General features: G+C 40.2%; 1 protein-coding gene across 1 annotated transcript in view; it reads left to right on the top strand.

Moving 5' to 3' along the window:
• The first annotated feature begins 1,736 nt into the window (after positions 1–1,736).
• The window catches only part of rapgef5a (Rap guanine nucleotide exchange factor (GEF) 5a), a 66,212-nt gene continuing 49,860 nt past the window's right edge, over positions 1,737–18,088 (top strand). The window contains exons 1-2 of the mRNA XM_088329039.1: positions 1,737–2,087; positions 14,758–14,808. Coding sequence (XP_088185165.1) covers positions 1,944–2,087; positions 14,758–14,808 — 195 coding nt within the window. The 5' untranslated portion in view covers positions 1,737–1,943. The remainder of the gene's footprint in view (positions 2,088–14,757; positions 14,809–18,088) is intronic.

Raw genomic sequence — 18,088 nt, 5'->3', positions numbered from 1 at the left:
ATTGTTTTCTGTTATTAGTGTCAATAAATTTGTTCAAACCAAAAAACCCAGTATTGCAGTACCTCCGGGAACGGTGCTTTCGCACTGATCGCTGCATGGCTCTGTGGCTAGGACCTTGACTTGGCCTCTTGGCTGAGAGCAAGTGTCTCGGCCCGTGGCTTTGTAGTGAATTATGAATTGACCGATAATGGATAATTGATAACGAATATAGAACAAGAACCCTTACAAAATCCCCCCCCCGTTAGCCTAAAATGTGATTTCAAGGTTCTCTTAGTATTATACAAAATCATACATGGACTTGCCCCCTCATATCTTTCAGATCTGATTTCCCCCTATGTTCCGGTACGAAGCTTTCGTTCTGAGAGCGCCGGTCTTCTGGTGATCCCAAGAGCCAAGAAGTGTTCCGCTGGTTCGAGAGCGTTCTCCATCCGGGCACCAGTGCTGTGGAATGCTCTTCCCCTTGAGATCCGATCTGCAACCTCAGTGGAAATGTTTAAATCTAAGCTTAAAACACAATACTGCTCTATAGCATATGAATAACCTATACTTTTCGTGGACAATATCTGTATTATTTGTGATTGCAACATCCTTTGCTGTCCGGTCATCCTGAAAGGGGGATGCCACATGTGCGGTCGCTTCTCAAGGTTTCTTCATTTTCCTCATGTTGAGGTTTTTAAGGTTTTTTTTGCCCTCATGTTGGTTCCAGATCAGGGGATGGTGTAATAATAGTCTGAAAAAATAGTCTGTGTAATAACCCGTGAAGCCCATTGAGACTCTTTGTGATTAAGGGCTATACAAATAAAAATGACTCAACATTTTGAACAAGCTGCAAACTTTAGACGTTAGACATCGAAAAGCCAGAGAGCAACAGTAATCGACCGAGAAGTAATAAACGCATTAATTATAATTCCAGTTTTGGATTTCAACAGTATCGGGTGAAATTTTGCAACATTAGAAAGGTGGTAGAAAGCTATTCTAGTAATATTTTATGTTACTGAAATGACAGAATAGGATCAGTCATGACACCCAGATTTTTGACCAAGTCACTCTGGGGGATATTACATGTCACGGTTCAGAGCAGTGTTTGAGAACAAGTCATGATAATGAGCTTGAACAACAATCAACATCTCGCGTTTTTCTGGGTGAAGGCGCAAAAGAAATCTGTGACATCCATGTTTTTATCTCAGTAAGGCATTCTCAAAATGTCCACAACTTAACGAATCTGTTAAGTCAACTGCATAGCAATGGAAACTAAGACACTTAAATACTAGGGGGCCAAGTGCAGTTCCCTGTGGAACGCCACAGGTGTCATCAAAATGTCATATTGCTGTAGTTAACACAATGGATCCTGTCTGAAAGGTAGGACTTAATGGCCGGCGGGCTGCAAATTTGAGATCGCTGCTCTAGGTGAGCCTCATGTTTTGTAAAATAAATTCAAGTTTCTTGACCTACGAGTATAAAACAATGTACGTTTATATGATAGTTTATGCATTTTTGCTGGTTATTAGATTTTTTTTCCAACAAATTAGTTCGTTGTTTTTTTTTACCACTAAGAGGCGCTTAATAATACTCAATGTCCCTTTAATGTTTACAGAAAAATATTTGGATTTATAGATTAACCACGTGTATTTCTCATTAAACACTTTTAAGAGGTAATTGATAAAGAGGAGCAACAGCGTCCCCGCCCACCCCCGTTGGCCCCGCCCCCACCACCATCACGCGCACAGCCAGTCACGCCGCCTGCTAACCTGAGGTGTGCTGCTGCGGAACAAGCTCGTTCAACGCGCGTACACGCGTGCGCGCGACCCTTTCTCGCTGCAGATGCACGCCGCCGCCACCTCCAACGCTCCGTGACCGGCTGAAGGAGCATAACCCGAGGCGGGGAAGAAGAAATGCTTAACCGGCGGAGGTGCGCTTGGTGAGCGGCCAGACGGGATCCCCGCATGGACGACTCGGAGCCCGCGGAGGACGGCCTGCTCGCTGGCTTGAGGTGGAACCGCAGCGCGCGGGACCAAGCTCAGCTCAAGCACAAAATCCGGGACCTACCGGGACTACTTAAACACGGGCTGCACCTGCGGAAGAAAAGCGTGAGTGTTGCGCTGCGCTGCGGTGCGCTTTGTTTCTCCTTCCGCCTTTGATGCTCTTTATTTTGATGCCCACGTCACGACGTGTCCCGTGCGCGATTGACGCACGTGGCACGTTGAGAATGAACTCATATCGCCGTTAAAACACCCGATACCCCGGTTGTCAAGGCAACCAGTAGGTTGCGCTAACGCAAAGGGGTGCCATACATGCGGCCTGCGGGCCGGGTCAGGCCCGCCAAGGGATTGAATCGGTTCCGCGAGATAACGTTAAGAGAAGTGCAAGAAAAAAACGAGCTGCGGTTTTCAATATATCCAATGGATGTCGCTACTAGCTGTTATTCTTTCGCTCTTCCTTTCTCTCTGTCTCCCTTTTTCCTGTCTTTTGTTTTTCTCTTTCTCTCTTTTATGTCTTTCTTCCTCTCACTCCTTTCCTCTATCTTTCTCACACACCCCCTCTCTCTCTCTCACTCTGATTTTCTCTCTTTTTACTCTCTTCCTTTGATTCTCTTTCTAAGGACTATACCAAGAAATGTGAATTGAATCGAGTCATTCTCCTTGTTTATCACACTCTTTTTCTTTCTATCTCTATCGTCTTTGCTCTCTTTCTCTCTCTCTCTTTTTTCTCTTTCTATTCATTTGTCTCTCTTTCACTCCCTCTCTATATTTCTTTCTCTTTTTCCCTTTCTCTTTCTCTTTTTATTCCATTGTCTCTCGTTCACTCCCTCTTTACATCTCTTTATTTTTTTCTCCTTTTCTCTTTCTGTCTTTCTCTTTTTTTATCTCCTACTCTCTCTTTCTTTCACTCTTTCTTTTGCTTCTTTCTTTCTCCTTGTTTCTATCTCCCCTCTCTCTTGTTCTCTCTTCCTGTCTCTTTTTTATCTCTCTCTCTGTTTGTCTTTTTCTCACTTTTTTATCTCTTTTCTCTCTCTGTCTCTCTCTTCTCTTCTCTCATTCGTTTCCTCTCTCCTTGTGTCTCTCTATCTCTTTCCTCCTCACTCTGAAAGATTTAATTTCCCCCTATGTTCTGGTCCGGAGCCTTCGCTGTGAAAATGCTTGTCTATTAGTGATCCCAAGAGCCAAGAAGAGAGCCGGAGGTTTGAGAGCGTTCTCCATTCGGGATCCGGTGCTGTGGAATGCTCTTCTCCCTGAGATTCGATCTGCAACCTCAGTGGAACTGTTTAAATCTAGGCTTAAAACACACTTCTATTCCATAGCTTATGAATGACCTCTATTTTATGTTGACAATATCTGCGTATTGTTTGTTAATGCTACATCCATTACAATCTGGTCAACCTGGAAGGGGGATTACCTCATGTGCGATCCCTTCTCAAGGTTTCTTCATTTTCCTCATGTTGAGGTTTTTGAGTTTTTCCTTGTCCCCATGTAGGTTTTAGATCAGGGGATGGTGTAATAATAGTCTGTGCAGTCCTTTGAGACTCTTTGTGATTAAGGGCTATACAAATAAACATGACTTGGCCTGACTCCTCTTTTTCTGTCTCTCTTCCTCACTTTCATTCTTTCTCCTTTTCTTTGTCTTTTTTTGCTCTTTCTTTCTCCATTTTACTCTCTTTCACTCGCTCTCTTTCTTTTTTCCCCCTCACTCTTTCTCTTTTTCTGTCCAATCTTCTAGTCCGGCACTGTGAGTTGGCACTTACGTTTAAACTGTCAAAATGAGGTCATTGTCAACTCTGCAAAAAAAAAAGAAACACGAAATCCATCCATCATGTGCAAACGGGTCCAATGATGCGTTAAATGGTTATAAATCTGGCTGCAGGGTGATTATTATTTTAAAGTGGTCGCTGTCTTTGCTCTCTTGCTCTCACTTATTCACCAGTAGTGATGTTTGAACTTGTAAGGTCATGAATCTCAATGTGCCTTTAATCATAATAACTGAAATATTTTTTTGCTGTCATCTGTCCTTCAGACTGGGCAGAGAGCAGCAAATGATTTTCTGTGTTGTGTTGATTACTCCTGTTTGTTTTGCTCTGTCCACTGCCGTGTTCCAGTACTTTTCATTGCAGTATTATTAGAATTTAGGCCAATCTCCATGCTCTACCTTGTATATATGTTTTCCTATTAAACCTGACATTCGATTATCTTTTTAAAAATGTATTTTTGGTCTTAATTATTGCACTCCAGTATACATACATATCTAATTTAGTTTCAAACAATTTTCACTGTGTTGTTATCGATGACAATGAAGTAATTCAAATTTTTAGAGGCAACGAAATTAAAACATATACGTCACAGCAACAATAAGTATAGATACATTCATTCAAATTGCTTTAATGGGTTGATCAGATTTAAAAAAAAATATTACAAATTATTTCCAAATCTGTCATGAACCAGAACAGACTCTCGGATCCAATAGCGTCAGTTTCAGAGTTTTTATTAGAAAGGATCGTTGGAGCAGGCTCGGGACGTCGGCGCTTGTTGGTCGAAAGCCTCTTCGGGCGGAACGGCAGCTCCGTGACGGAAGACGAAGGTGCAGCGTAGCGGGTAAGTCGATGGCCGGGGCGGGAGAGTAGGTCGCAAAACTTGTAACGGAAATAGGTCAAACAACGAGAGGCAGGCATGAATCAGGCAAGAGAAGTCGTGGGTACCTTGTAATCTGGAGTCACACTCAGAGATACGAGGAGTACACTCGAACGTCCATCTCTGGACGCTGACAGCTTAAGTAGGAAACACCATCCAATCAGGAAGCGCGCTCCAAACGATTACCCCAGGTGGCTCCACTTAGGCAATCACGACAAAATCCCACAAAAACGTCCAGAAAAATAAAATTTTGTGCTTCCAAATACTACATACTACGAAATACACATTTTCTGTGAAAACTACAAAAATCTGAAAAGAAATAAATTAAGCAATGCCCATTCTTGTTATCGTTAATGTTTATTGTTCCTCGATTATGATGCATTACTATCATTACCATCTGCTTAAAAATTGCAGTAACAGCGGGTTCAATGTTTAGTTTCCTTTTAAAGGGACAGTGTGTATTATGTAGCACTTCCTTAGTGGTAAATAATAATAATAATAATAAACCCCATTGATTTTATAAGAAGCAAACATTTACAACCTATCTTATAAACATGCATTTTTTAAAATGCTCATAGGTTAAGAATTTTGCATCAATTTGCCATAACATAAGCCTCACTAAGGATGAGCTGACATAATTGTCAGCTATCTTGCTGCTACGGGTACCCCCAAAAAAAAACAAAATCAGGAAAGGCTGTTTGGCACCATTTGGTCATTTTGAGTCTCCGTTTTTTATCTGCACTACACAACACAGCGACATCAAGTGGGGAAATGATACACACTGTCCCTTTAAGTCTAAGAACCATTTTCACCTCGAAAAGAGCTCTCTTAAATGCTACTACGAAACCATTTTCAAAATCTGAAAACCGTATCCATTCTGAAATGATCATTTTTAAAGTTTGACAGTTCTGCATCTAGTAGCACATTTGCTCCATTACTTAAATTTCTTTTAAAAAAAGATGAAAAGTAACAGCAGAAGAAGACAGAAATAAAGAGGTCTTCACACCAAACTAATTATTCTGCCCTTTTCCCGACTTAATATGGCTTCTGGCAGATGACTCACACTTGCAATGATACATTTGCATATGTTTTATAAATGTACCATATTGTCGCTGTCATGTGAAAAACACCCATCTGTAGAATTCGTTTTCAGAGGATGAAATAAATACTGCAATCAACTAAAAATATTTTCAAACTCCATTAAATATTGATATATTTTTAAAAAACGGTTACTCCTGAAAAATAAACGATCAAACCATCGAGGATCAATTTTCATAATGATTAAACAAAAACAATCTTCAGGTATACAATTTTCAGAGTTTGTACAGCTGCTTGAAATCCTTGAAAAAAGTTGAATTTTATTAACGTGTTTTCAAGGGTTGAAAAGTGCTTGAATTTGGCGAGAAGTACTTGTAAATGCGTGTAATATAAACAAACATGACTTGACTTAACTTGCTATTGTTGCCATGTTTTTAAACAAGTGTGCTTAACAATGACTCCAACACTGCCCTTTGGCAGCTACACTTTGCCTTTGCATTTCTTCTTCCCTCGTGACTAAATGCAGCTGGCATTAGTTTGCACAGCATTGTTCTATGAAGCATAGTCTCCCCCTACTGGTCACGCACAAGAGAACAGGTGCATGCTACGCCTAAACAGGGCGCTATGAAATGTGAATTAGTTCAAGGATTACGTATCAATTATGGACATTTATTGTGGGTCATGAAAAAAATTGAGGTGGTGTTTCTAAGTGGTAAATTGTAATGGCAACACTTCCAGCAACTGAAAATGTAAGATACATATCACTGTTGTTTTAACATAACACCTATATAGGAAGAGTTTTGTCTAAACCACAAGTATATTGGCGATTTACTAATTTTTCCAAATCATATGTCTTGATTAATGCACATGCAAGATTAAGATAGGTCCTTGGTCCATAACTCTGCTGCACGCATCATCACTAAAACCCCCCTCTCGCTATTACATCACCTCTGTCCTTCAGCAACTCCACTGTCTCCCAATCAACCATAGAACCAACGACAAAATCCTCCTCTACATCGGCATGGCCATTCACAACCTTGCCCCTCCCTACCTCTCCGGCCTCTTACACATTGCCACGCCATCCCGCTCCCTCGGATCATCCTCCTCCTTCCGTCTCGCTATACCTGCTGCTCGTCTTTGCTGCATGGTGAGAAGGGCTTTCAGCTGCTCTGCCCTCCAACTCTGGAACTCATAGCCACCTGACCTCCGAAATTCTGCCACCTTATCCAGCTTCAATTCCATCTATTTCCCTGTGGGGATGAATAAAGTATCTCTCTCTCTCTCTCTCTCTCTCTCTCTCTCTCTCTCTCTCTCTCTCTCTCTCTCTCTCCCTTCAAATCTAGACTTAAAACGTATCTCTTCAGACTTGCCTCACATACCGCCCCCTTTTAACTCTACTGTGTTTTTTATCTGCTATATTTTACTTGCTTGTTTTATTCTTGCTTTATTGTTGTGTGGTACTCTATGTTCGGCGACCTTGGGTGTCCTGAAAGGTGAAGTTGAACATATTATTATTATAATAAAAAGCACTTGTAAACCGCAGATCTATTTGTGGCTCTGCAAAATACACAATTCACTCTTTCTTATTTAAATGGTACTGGAGAAATTGGAACAATGGCTTTGACAGCCCTTAAAAGGTCCTTGGATTTGGCAATAAAAAAAGTTGTACCAACTGTTTTTATTTTTTTATTTAATTTTTTATGTGACAGCGACAATATGTTTCGAGGTGATTCTAGCTCATGAAACATACATTTCCAGCGACTATACTTAAAAATCAGTGTCTCCTTTCCCAGCTGTACATCCAGCAGTTATAATGTCTCCCAGCGATATTCCTCCTCGCTAAATGCATTATACATTGACTTAGACTTTTGACTTTGTTAGAAGTCGAGAGCATGATGCAAATTCATGCACTTGCGCTATAGTAAGACGCACACGGCATAAAGCATATGGACGCGAGTACTTCTATACGCTACGACCGCTGTGCCAAGCATGTGGGAACTCTTCGATCTTTTATGTTCCTCCCATGAGCTAGCTTCCTCAGATGATGAGCTGATCAAAAGAAAGTCACACTGTACGCATCAAATGTTCATTGGCAGAGGTGGGAGGACGCATATCACGTGAAAGTTGAAACCGTCCATGCCTTTTCTTACCCTGGTGGTGAGGTCAGAAGATTAAGCCGCCAAGTCCAGACGTCAGTCTCGTCTCGCCATCATTAACTGCTAGCTTGTAGTCCTCGTGTTACTACTTTATTGGGATGGTTAACAAGGGAATTAAAAGATGTTTGAAACAAGGAAAATATTGTACTAATTTGATAATAATACATACCAGGGAAACATTGTGCTATCATAAGCTATAAAACAAGTCCAAATGTAGCTTGCTTACTTGAAACCAACATAGTTCCCTTCAAACTTTTGTCACATTCATATTTTCTGCATTGTTTTAGCAAAAGATAGTAGACTACTCTGACGTTAGTAAATGACTTAATGCTCACCTTGCTTGGTACTAGCGTTACATATTTCCAAATTTCCATTTGTATTAGTGTAACGGAGTGTCATGTGCAAAAGCTAGAAACCAGACCAACTTTGGCTAATGATTTGAAGCACAAATAGATCACTGAACATTTATGAAATTGTTATCAGTAGTATAGTCTAATAGTCTATTTACGAATCACTTTCCTCCTCAATGTTAGCCTTGGTTAAATTGATATCAGCAGCATGGTCCCATAGGTAAAAGATTGCAAACAAGTTGGATTTTAGCTTGTGACTCCCTTTCAGTTTATTTGGTGCTAGTCTGAGTTACAGTTCTATCAGGAAAAAGTTGCTTTAGCCGTCTTTATTGTCACTATACAATGGTACAATGAAATTGGAGGCCTTCTCCTTTCAGTGCAAGAGGCAATGTATTGAGCTTGCATCAGGTTGAGCTTCGTCTCCGTGATGATCGAAATACAACAGTCGGTTTTTCACGCTTTCCAGGTAATCCGGTTCATGGGTAATGGATCTGGCGCTGGTGAGATGCAAGCTCAATTCTGCTTTTAGTTGTGAGAGTTTTAACGAAGCCGCAGCAGTAGCTTTTGCTTCCTTTCCCAAAACCACCTCCGTCGCTTCCCGGACCCGATAGCGATCCATGGAGAACGCGATGGTCTTAACAATTTGTCGGTGATGTTGAATCGATGTGGGTAACCAATGTCCTCAAGATCCTGTGGGTAAAGTGTAGACACAAAAAAACTCAACGGGAGAGCCAAAAATGTTTATAGGTACTGTATTTTTCTGACTATAAGATGCAGTGTTTTTTTATAGTTTGGCCGGCGTAGGACTTATTCTCCGGTGAGATTTATATGTGAATTTATTAACACATTATTATAGCATTGAGTTTTACATTTTTATTAACGATACTGTGTATCATTTCACATGTTATTTTCACACTAAACCACAGGAGTGGCCTCTAGACCTGTGTTGATCATTTCAGCCTGTCCTTGGAAATTTTTGGAAGCAGAAAGTGGAAGCGGCTTATTGTTGGAGGAGTTGTATAACGGTAAATGTGTCAGTAAGGATGAATCTTTCATTGGATTTGGTTGGATTGATTAGGAGTGAAGCTGTTAAGCATATTTTTCACGTTAGAGTTGTCAGAATAACTTTTAACATGTTACGTCGTTACTGATGTACTTGAACATGTCTAAGGTATGCACGTATGTGTAACGTCAGTGTACCATGTTATCTGTCTTCGGTGTTGGATTTTACCAGATTGCAACTAGAGTGGGAAGATGCACTTCATTGCGGAAAACATGAACTCAAGCATGTGCTGTAAAATACTGGTGCAGAGAAAGATCCCCTCTGTCCAGAAACTGGGTCAAAGGCCAAAGTTTCAGCCTGACAATGACCCCAAATACACTTCTAAGATGAACAAGGCTTTTCTAAATGGGCTGAGGGTAAAAGGGATGTACTGGCCAAGCATGTCTCCAGATCTAAACCCAATTGAACATCATTGGGCATCCTCAAGCAGAATATAGAGGAACACGAGATCTACCTCATCTCTCTCATGCTGTAATGTAGGGCTGGAAGAGCATTCCAGTGACAATTTGTGAGGCTCTAGTGAAATCAATGGCCAGGAGGATTAAAGAGGTTCTACAAAATCATGGTGGCCGCACAAAATACTTAACCTCAGAAACTTTTACTTTAGGGTGTACTCACTTTTGCTACCAGGGGTTTAGCTACTAATGGCTATATTTTGAGTTTTTTGAGAGTAAAAATACATTCACACTATTATATAAGCTTTACACGGACCACCTTTCATTGTGTCAAAGCAATGTTTCTTCAGTCTTGTTCAATTAAACATTATGATTAAATATCTGCAGAAATGTGAGGGGTGTACTCACTTTTGTGACATACTGTACACTCCGAAGAGACTTATAGTCCAGAAAATATGTTACTTAGAAATAAATGGACATTCCTCTTTCATTTGAACATCCAATAAAATTAGTGTAGACCTGTGAAAACATCAAACTGAGTCTATTGGACCCAACCAGTTTGGCTGACTGTCCGGGTACGTGCGTGACGTCAGCCCAAAACGGTCAATATCGTTCTCGATGATCCTGAAAGCCAAAAGACTTGATGCGCGCCATCTCTCCTCGTTTCTCCGTCTGCGCTCTGGCATCCTTCGTCTTGATTCCCGCCAAGGAGTCAACAGACGAGCGCGTCTTCTGCAATCTAATCCTCGCAGATAATGACCTCATGCTCTGCTGCCGGGCCCTTTATTTTCGCTCGCCCAGACTCGCTTTGAAGTCGTCGCCACAGATAAGCGTGTCAGCATGCGCCTCTCGCTTTACAGCCCTCGTCGCGCTTCCCCGCTGACAATAAATGGCATGTGTTTTTGCTGGGGAAGGAATCTAAGCATGAACGTAGTACAGTATAAATGAGTCACCCAGTGGAGGATTGTGAGAGGAAATGGCTGAAAAGAAAAAGCAGTCGTTGGCCTCCTTAGACAAATCGAGTCGAAAATACTGTATTTACTTTTAAGTCTTGAATGCCTACATTTTTGTGTCTTTGTAACAGCTCAAAGGTTTCTTCAGGGTTAACGCAGGTGCTTGAAGTCCTTAAAAATGGTTGAATTTTAGCAGTGTGTTTTTAAACATTGAAAAGGGCTTGATTTTTGGGTGAGGTGCTTGTAAATGCTTGAAATTGTTGCCGTGTTTCTCAATAAGTCTGCTTAAAGCCCTAGTGTGTAATATATCACCACCAGATGGCACTGTTGTCTAATGTGATTGAAAACCAGTGCCACTGCAGGCAGAAAGACGCCAGACAAACATGGCGCAGTACTGCGTATGGATTCCACTATCCATCCATTAGCTGCACCGCTTACCCTCAGTAAGGTCACGGGGGTGCTGGAGCCCATCCCAGCTGTCTTCAGGCAGGGGGCGCCATGAACTGGTTCCTAGCCAGTAACCCGACATGCATGTTTTTGGAATGTGGGAGGCAACCGGGGTGGCCGGGGGAAACACACATACGCACGGGGAGAACATGTAAACTCTCCACAGGAAAGCTGGTAGCTAGATTTGATCCAAAGATCCTTCAGATCTGTGCTGCGGACGCGCTAAACACTCAGCCGTCCATGGATTCCACTATGTAAAAGAAACACAAGTTTCTCAACCTATTATTATTATTTTTAATATTGATATGATATTTCATAGTATTGAAATCAAGGTTTTCTTTTTTACCGAAGGAGAAATTCTTGTTTACCACTAAGTAGCTTGATTACACGCTTTCCCTTTAAAAATGACGCCAACACTGCTCTAGTGGCTTCGCTCTGACGCTGCAATTCTTCTTCACTTGTGATTAACAGTAGCTGGCATTAGTTTATATTGCATGTTAACCGCCATTTCCAACTGCGGGTGGTGCAGAAGAGGACAGGTGCATGCGAGACCTAAATAGGGCACTATGAAATGGATTAGTGCATACACATGAATTAAGGACATTTCAAGATTCAAGATTGTCATAAACATGAAATGCCATTTCTTTGCAACCTCTGTATTCAGCGTTTAAAATAGGGAATAATAAATCTATATTTATACAGTGTATATATATATATATATATATATATATATATATATATATATATACAGTGCATCCGGAAAGTATTCACAGCGCTTCAGTTTTTCCACATTTTGTTATGTTACAGCCTCATTCCAAATTGTATTAATTTAATCTCTTATCTCAAAATTCTACACAAAATACTCCATTATGACAATGTGAAAAATTTTTTTTTTTACTTTTTTTGAATTCACTAAAAATAGAAAACTAACAAATCACATTTACATAAGTATTTACAGCCTTTGCTTAATACTTTGTTGATCCACCTTTGGCAGCAAATACAGCCTCAAGTCTTTTTGAATATTATCCCACAAGTTTAGCACACCTATCTCTAGGCAATTTTGCCCATTGTTCTTTGCAATAAGTCTCAAGCTCAATCAGGTTGGATGGGAGACGTTTGTGCACAGCGATTTTCAGATCTCTCCAGAGATGTTCGATCGGATTCAAGTCTGGACTCTGGCTGGTCCTCTCCGGGACATTCACGGAGTGGTTCTGAAGACAATCTTTTGAGATCTTGGCTGTGTGCTTTGGGTCGTTGTCCTGCTGAAAAATGAACCTTCGCCCCAGCCTGAGGTCAAGAGCGCTCTGGAGCAGGTTTTCATCCAGGATATCTCTATATATTGCTGCATTCATTTTTCCTTCTATCCTGACTACTCTGCCAGTTCCTGCTGCTGAAAAACATCCCCAGAGCATGATGCTGCCATCACCATGCTTCACTGTAGGGATGGTATTGGCCTGGTGATGAGCGGTGCCTGGTTTCCTCCAAACATGGCGCCTGGCATTCACACCAAAGAGTTCAATCTTTGTCTCATCAGACCAGAGAATTTTATTTCTCATGGTCTGAGAGTCATTCAGGTGCTTTTTGGCAAATTCCAGACGGGCTTCCATGTTCCTTTTACTAAGGAGTGGCTTTCGTCTGGCCACTCTACCATACAGGCCTGATTGGTGGATGTCTGCAGAGATGGTTGTCCTTCTGGAAGGCTCTCCTCTCTCCACAGAGGAACGCTGGAGCTCTGACAGAGTGACCATCAGGTTCTTGGTCACCTCCCTGACTAAGACCCTTCTTCCCCGATCGCTCAGTTTAGAAGGCCGGCCAGCTCTAGGAAGAGTCCTGGTGGTTCCAAATGTCTTCCATTTACGAATAATGGAGGCCACTGTGCTCATTGGGACCTTCAAAGCAGCAGACATTTTTCTGTATCCTTCCCCAGATTTGTGCCTCAAGACAATCCTGTCTCGCAGGTCTACAGAGAGTTCTTTTGACTTCATGCTTGGTGTTTGTGCTCTGACATGCACACTCAACTGTGGGGCCTTATATAGACAGGTGTCAACTGAATTTACTGCAGGTGGACTCCAATTAAGCTGTAGAAAGATCTCAAGGATGATCAGTGGAAAAAAGATGCACCTGAGCTCAATTTTGAGCTTCATGGCAAAGGCTGTGAATACTTATGTAAATGTGATTTCTTGGTTTTCTATTTTTAATAAATTCAAAAAAAGTTTAAAAAAAAAACTTTTCACATTGTCATAATGGAGTATTTTGTGTAGAAGTTTGAGATAAGAGATTGAATTAATACAATTTGGAATGAGGCTGTAACATGACAAAATGTGGAAAAAGTGAAGCGCTGTGAATACTTTCCGGATGCACTGTATATACATAATATGCGGGAAAAAAAAAATTATGGGACATGCAAAAAAAAAAATGAAAGTAGCATTTCTTAGTGGTTAATTTTGATGGTAAGTATTTCCTGCAACTGAAAATGGAAGCCAGATATCATGTCATTTTCACCCAACACCTAAATAGGGAGAGATTTGTCTCAAAAACAAATATATGTAGTCACTAATGAGAAACACACAAGCAACATTAAAAATCACGCATGTAAATCGCAGATATATCTGTGGCTTTACAAAATAGATGATTCACAGCATATTTCTTTTTTTAATGGTACGAGAGAAATAGAAAAAAATGGCTTTGAAGGTCCTTTAAAAGTGCTTCAATTTGGCCATGAAAAAGGTGTACAAACCCTAAAAAATACACGTCACTGAATTTGACACAGACTCCAATGATCCATTTTTCCTCTGGGCTAGCAGCAAATAAGTTAAAATGGTAAATCTCACTCTCTGTGATTTCTCAAATCTGTAATTCATTGTCAGTTCTGCCTTGTTTGGCCCGTTCTAGATCGTTTTAATCATTTCCTGAGCCGTTTGAGTGTGTCAATAATCTCACTTGCTACCCTCATAATCCATAAAGATTAAGAGCCTATTTCCTGGTAGGGGAAGTAGAGGTAGTTTGGGTGTGCCCAGGGCAAAGGCTTTACAACAAAGTATTAGCTTTTCAAATACTGTAGTGCCACAGCGCCTGCTTTTATCGTTGAGAAAGCCGGAGTGTCATATTTCGCTGCTTTTAGGTCAGATAGCCATCGTGGCACACAAAAACTGCCCTCTTGACTCAATTGAATCACGTTAGTTAGTGAAAGGGAGATGGTTGGTAAGACTATTGAGTTGTGCAGAGTGTTATAGGGCTGCAACCAACGATTATTTTTAATAATTGACGAATCGCTCGATTATTTTTTTAGGTCATTTGCCAAATCTGATTTTTCAAAAACACTTTTTTGATTTCCTCCTCTATAACATTATTGGAAATTTTAGACTGATAGAAAAACAGTGCACAAAACAACAGAATAATCTATAATATAAAACATCCAAGTGTCTGATAACTTAACAATAAACAAAAAAACTAAACAAATGTATGCTATACACCTGCGAATATGCAAGATACAACTCTACCTCTTCGCAATGCCCTAATGCATTGATTTAACATGCTCAGTGGCTCATAAATCGCGCGACACAACAATTCGATGAGAAACTGTTGTCAATGCTTTTAGTGATCAATCTTATCAACACCTTGATGCAACCCTAACAGTGACTAATGTGTCCTGGAGTGAAAAATTCATCTTTCTCATGTTGTATATATACCCGTGCAAGTCAAATCTCACATCGGTGTGTGTTTGGTTTTTCAACAGCAATCACCTGACACAATCCCCGGACCAAGTGCTGGCCCTACGGTGAATAAGGTGAGGGTTTGTAAACATACAGACGGATGATGTCATCTCTTTGGTTTTGCTGTAAGGTGACAATGTGTTTGTTTAGCCTAAATACAGATGAGCTCAATGATTATGTTTACATGCAGGGACTACTCTAAATGGAATCAGACGTCGGATTTTTGGGAGCAATCCGAATGAATCGTTTACATGCCTCGAGACGAACGGATAACTCTGTATACATGGTGTTTGCAGTCAGTCAGACGACATTCGATTACGCTAATAGATCTGGTTTTCCGTGTTTAACTTTTGACTTTTAAAAAATGGCTGATTTCTTTAATGTGACTCACCAACGGTCGGCTAGCTACATGCTAACATCGGGGTTCCTTGGATTAATACAACAGTCACAAGTGTAGTGGTTACCTACAAGTTGTAGCTCCAGGTCATCCGTTTCATTTGTAATAGATGTGGCGTTGGTGAAATACAGGCTTGGCAGGGGTGGCTTGGAAGCCACAGTTTGTATGTATTCTTAGTCTCTGTGCCACAACTCCCACAGTGCTTTGGGGCAGAAAATATCCTGGTTGCTGGAAACTGCACGTGCGCACCACCCATCACATGACTTTGATGCGTTTATATGCATGGCTAATTAAAAAGATAAATGGACTAACCCAACCATTGCAATCGGAATACTCTAACTAAAGTCTAACTAAGACTTTTATTTTTGCACTTTTACGTTGCTTTAAATACCGTATTTTCCGCACCATAAGGCGCACCTAAAAGCTTTTATTTTTTTCAAAAGCTGACCATGCGCCTTTTAATACAGTGCGCCTTTTTTAATGTACAATATTAAGTAGCAAAGTCTTGCAACTAATGCAGCAGACGCCGACTACATTTTCCCCCGAATGCCAAGTAGTCCGCGGTGTATGCTGGGATTTATTTACCGGTGTTTCATTGGCTAACCAATATGTCAATCATCATTTGAATCGATCACTATTGGCTAAAGTTATTCGGAGGTCAAGGGGCAGATCCTTTTTATCATTTACAGGCTGGCATAGGCTTAAGCGGCAAAACAAAGCCTGCAATTGGCCGAAAGATGTGTCAATCATCAGTTGAATCGATCACTATTGGCTAAAGTTATTCGGAGGTCAAGGGGCGGATCGTTTTTATCATTAACAGGCTGGCATAGGCTGAAGTGGCAAAACAAAGCCTGCAATTGGCCACAAAGATGAATGTGTATAGCACGTGGTTGACGGCATACAGAAAGCATTTTTTACTATTCTGTACTTGTAAATATTTTATTCTCCTGGATTTACTACACTCACGGATATAAGAGGACCATGGCTGCACATTATTATTGAACACAACGACTTCGGTGAGCTACTCTGGCTATATATTTTCCCTGTATCTTGTTTCAGACTGAACTCGATGTTTCTGTGATAAGCAGTGCAGATAATGGATAGAATGGAGTGTCTATTTTTAAATTAAACTCAATTCCAAGTGTTTATTGTCATATGCACAGTAAAGTTGCGAGCGAAAAAGAAAATAGAAACTAAGGAATGGTTGGCATTTCTTGAATCCCAAGACTTTAACCTTCCGAATGATGGAACGATGCATTTGAGTGACATCGTACGGACACCGCATCCGCATGTGTTCTCGACACGTATTTGAGTCTTTGCAAGCTTTGGGAATGTTAAGGGGGTAATAAGTTTTACTGAACTATCTGACTGTTTTGTCGACGTTCCCATTGTAGCGCCTTATAATCCGGTGCGTCTTATGTATGTCAAATATAGGACCAAAAACTATTTTTTTCGGGGTGCGCCCTATAACCCGGTGCGCCTTATAGTGCGGAAAATACGGTAATAGGAATACTGTACTGGCTATAGCCTGTCCAATTGGGTTATTGTTTGCATGTAAATGTACCCATTACTGGTTTTAACATCATTTTAACAAATTGCAATAAAACAAACATTACAGTTTGTCTCACGCGTTTTCATTTTAATTCAAAAATGCTACTTGACCTTAGCAAATGTAATATTTTGAAAACGTCAACACAAAGCAAAGCACTAAAGAGACGGACTCAACTAATTTGTGTTCCCGTCGCAGCACTGCAGCAGACAGACGTGTGATGTCTGCTCGACTCTTTGACTTTGACTCAATCCAGGCATCGCTTTGCTGCGTCAAGCAGTATCAGGGATTCTGTTTTACAGCCACACAAGAAAGCCTTTAAGCCTTTCTGTGGCAAATCTGATATAAACATCCTGTTTTTGCAGAGGATGACCTGTTTCAAACTGTTAAGATGAATGATTCATTTAAAAAGTGCAGAATTTTAACTTATTCTTATTGGGCTTTTTGTGGTTTTGCTTATTTTGATGTTTTAATGAACTTGAACTTGAAAAACTGCCTAACCACATATAAATGATAACACTTTTTTTTTTTCAAGTAAAGTATTTATTGTGTCACATATTAGGACTGTAAGATTTTGGAAATAAACCTGGTTGCAATTTTTCAGACCAGAATTGCAATTTCGATGCAATTTTCTAAAAGTGCGTTTTCTGTGCTGGGCTATTTTTGTTTGTGAGTACTTAATCACAGTGACATGCTTTAACCTTGAGAAAACAACGCACTCTTCTGGGGAGCCTTGTTAGGGTTGCTGTCGGCTGACCATTATTTACTTTTTGATACCTTAATCGATGTAAGTACCTACCCACCTATAAAATGCAATAGATAGCACACAAGCTTATTAAAACAGTGGTCTAATGTAAACAATTTTTGAAATAAATGAACATGGCAAAATAACATTCAAATTATTCTTTTTGAGATGTCTTCTCAACTAAACAAAGTAAACCTCTAACATAAATAACATTAGATGAAAGTAAATTATGAACTCTTAAAAAAATTAAGAAAAGTGGCACTCTATAAAAGGTAACTATTGCACATTAGAAAGGATCCACACACTTTTAAGGACGTAGACATGATATATATATGCAATTACTGTAATATAAAATGTACTATTTGCCATTGCAGCATGTTCATCACTTTAAAAAGTACTCAAGTCCTCATTTAAATCCATTATTCCTGCTAACTTATCAATACTACTGGTAAATACGTATTATGCTCAGTATAACATTTTACTCATTAACTCTCATAAATAAAAAGAAAAACGCCTCTCTATTAGGGATATTTGGTTTTAACATAATCACAATATCAGAGCTATTTTAACAAATGCAAGTTTTACATGTACAGGATTTAATGCATGACACGTATCAAGTATGTTGCCAAATATTGCCTTAAACTGTATTCATTGGCGATAGTG

The sequence above is a fragment of the Urocampus carinirostris genome, chromosome 2 (assembly GCF_059441175.1).
Source record: "Urocampus carinirostris isolate Australia breed hairy pipefish chromosome 2, RoL_Ucar_1.0, whole genome shotgun sequence".
Taxonomy (NCBI): Eukaryota; Metazoa; Chordata; class Actinopteri; order Syngnathiformes; family Syngnathidae; genus Urocampus; species Urocampus carinirostris.
The sequence above is the reverse complement of the archived record's forward strand: the minus strand, read 5'-3'. Positions and strand labels throughout refer to the sequence as shown.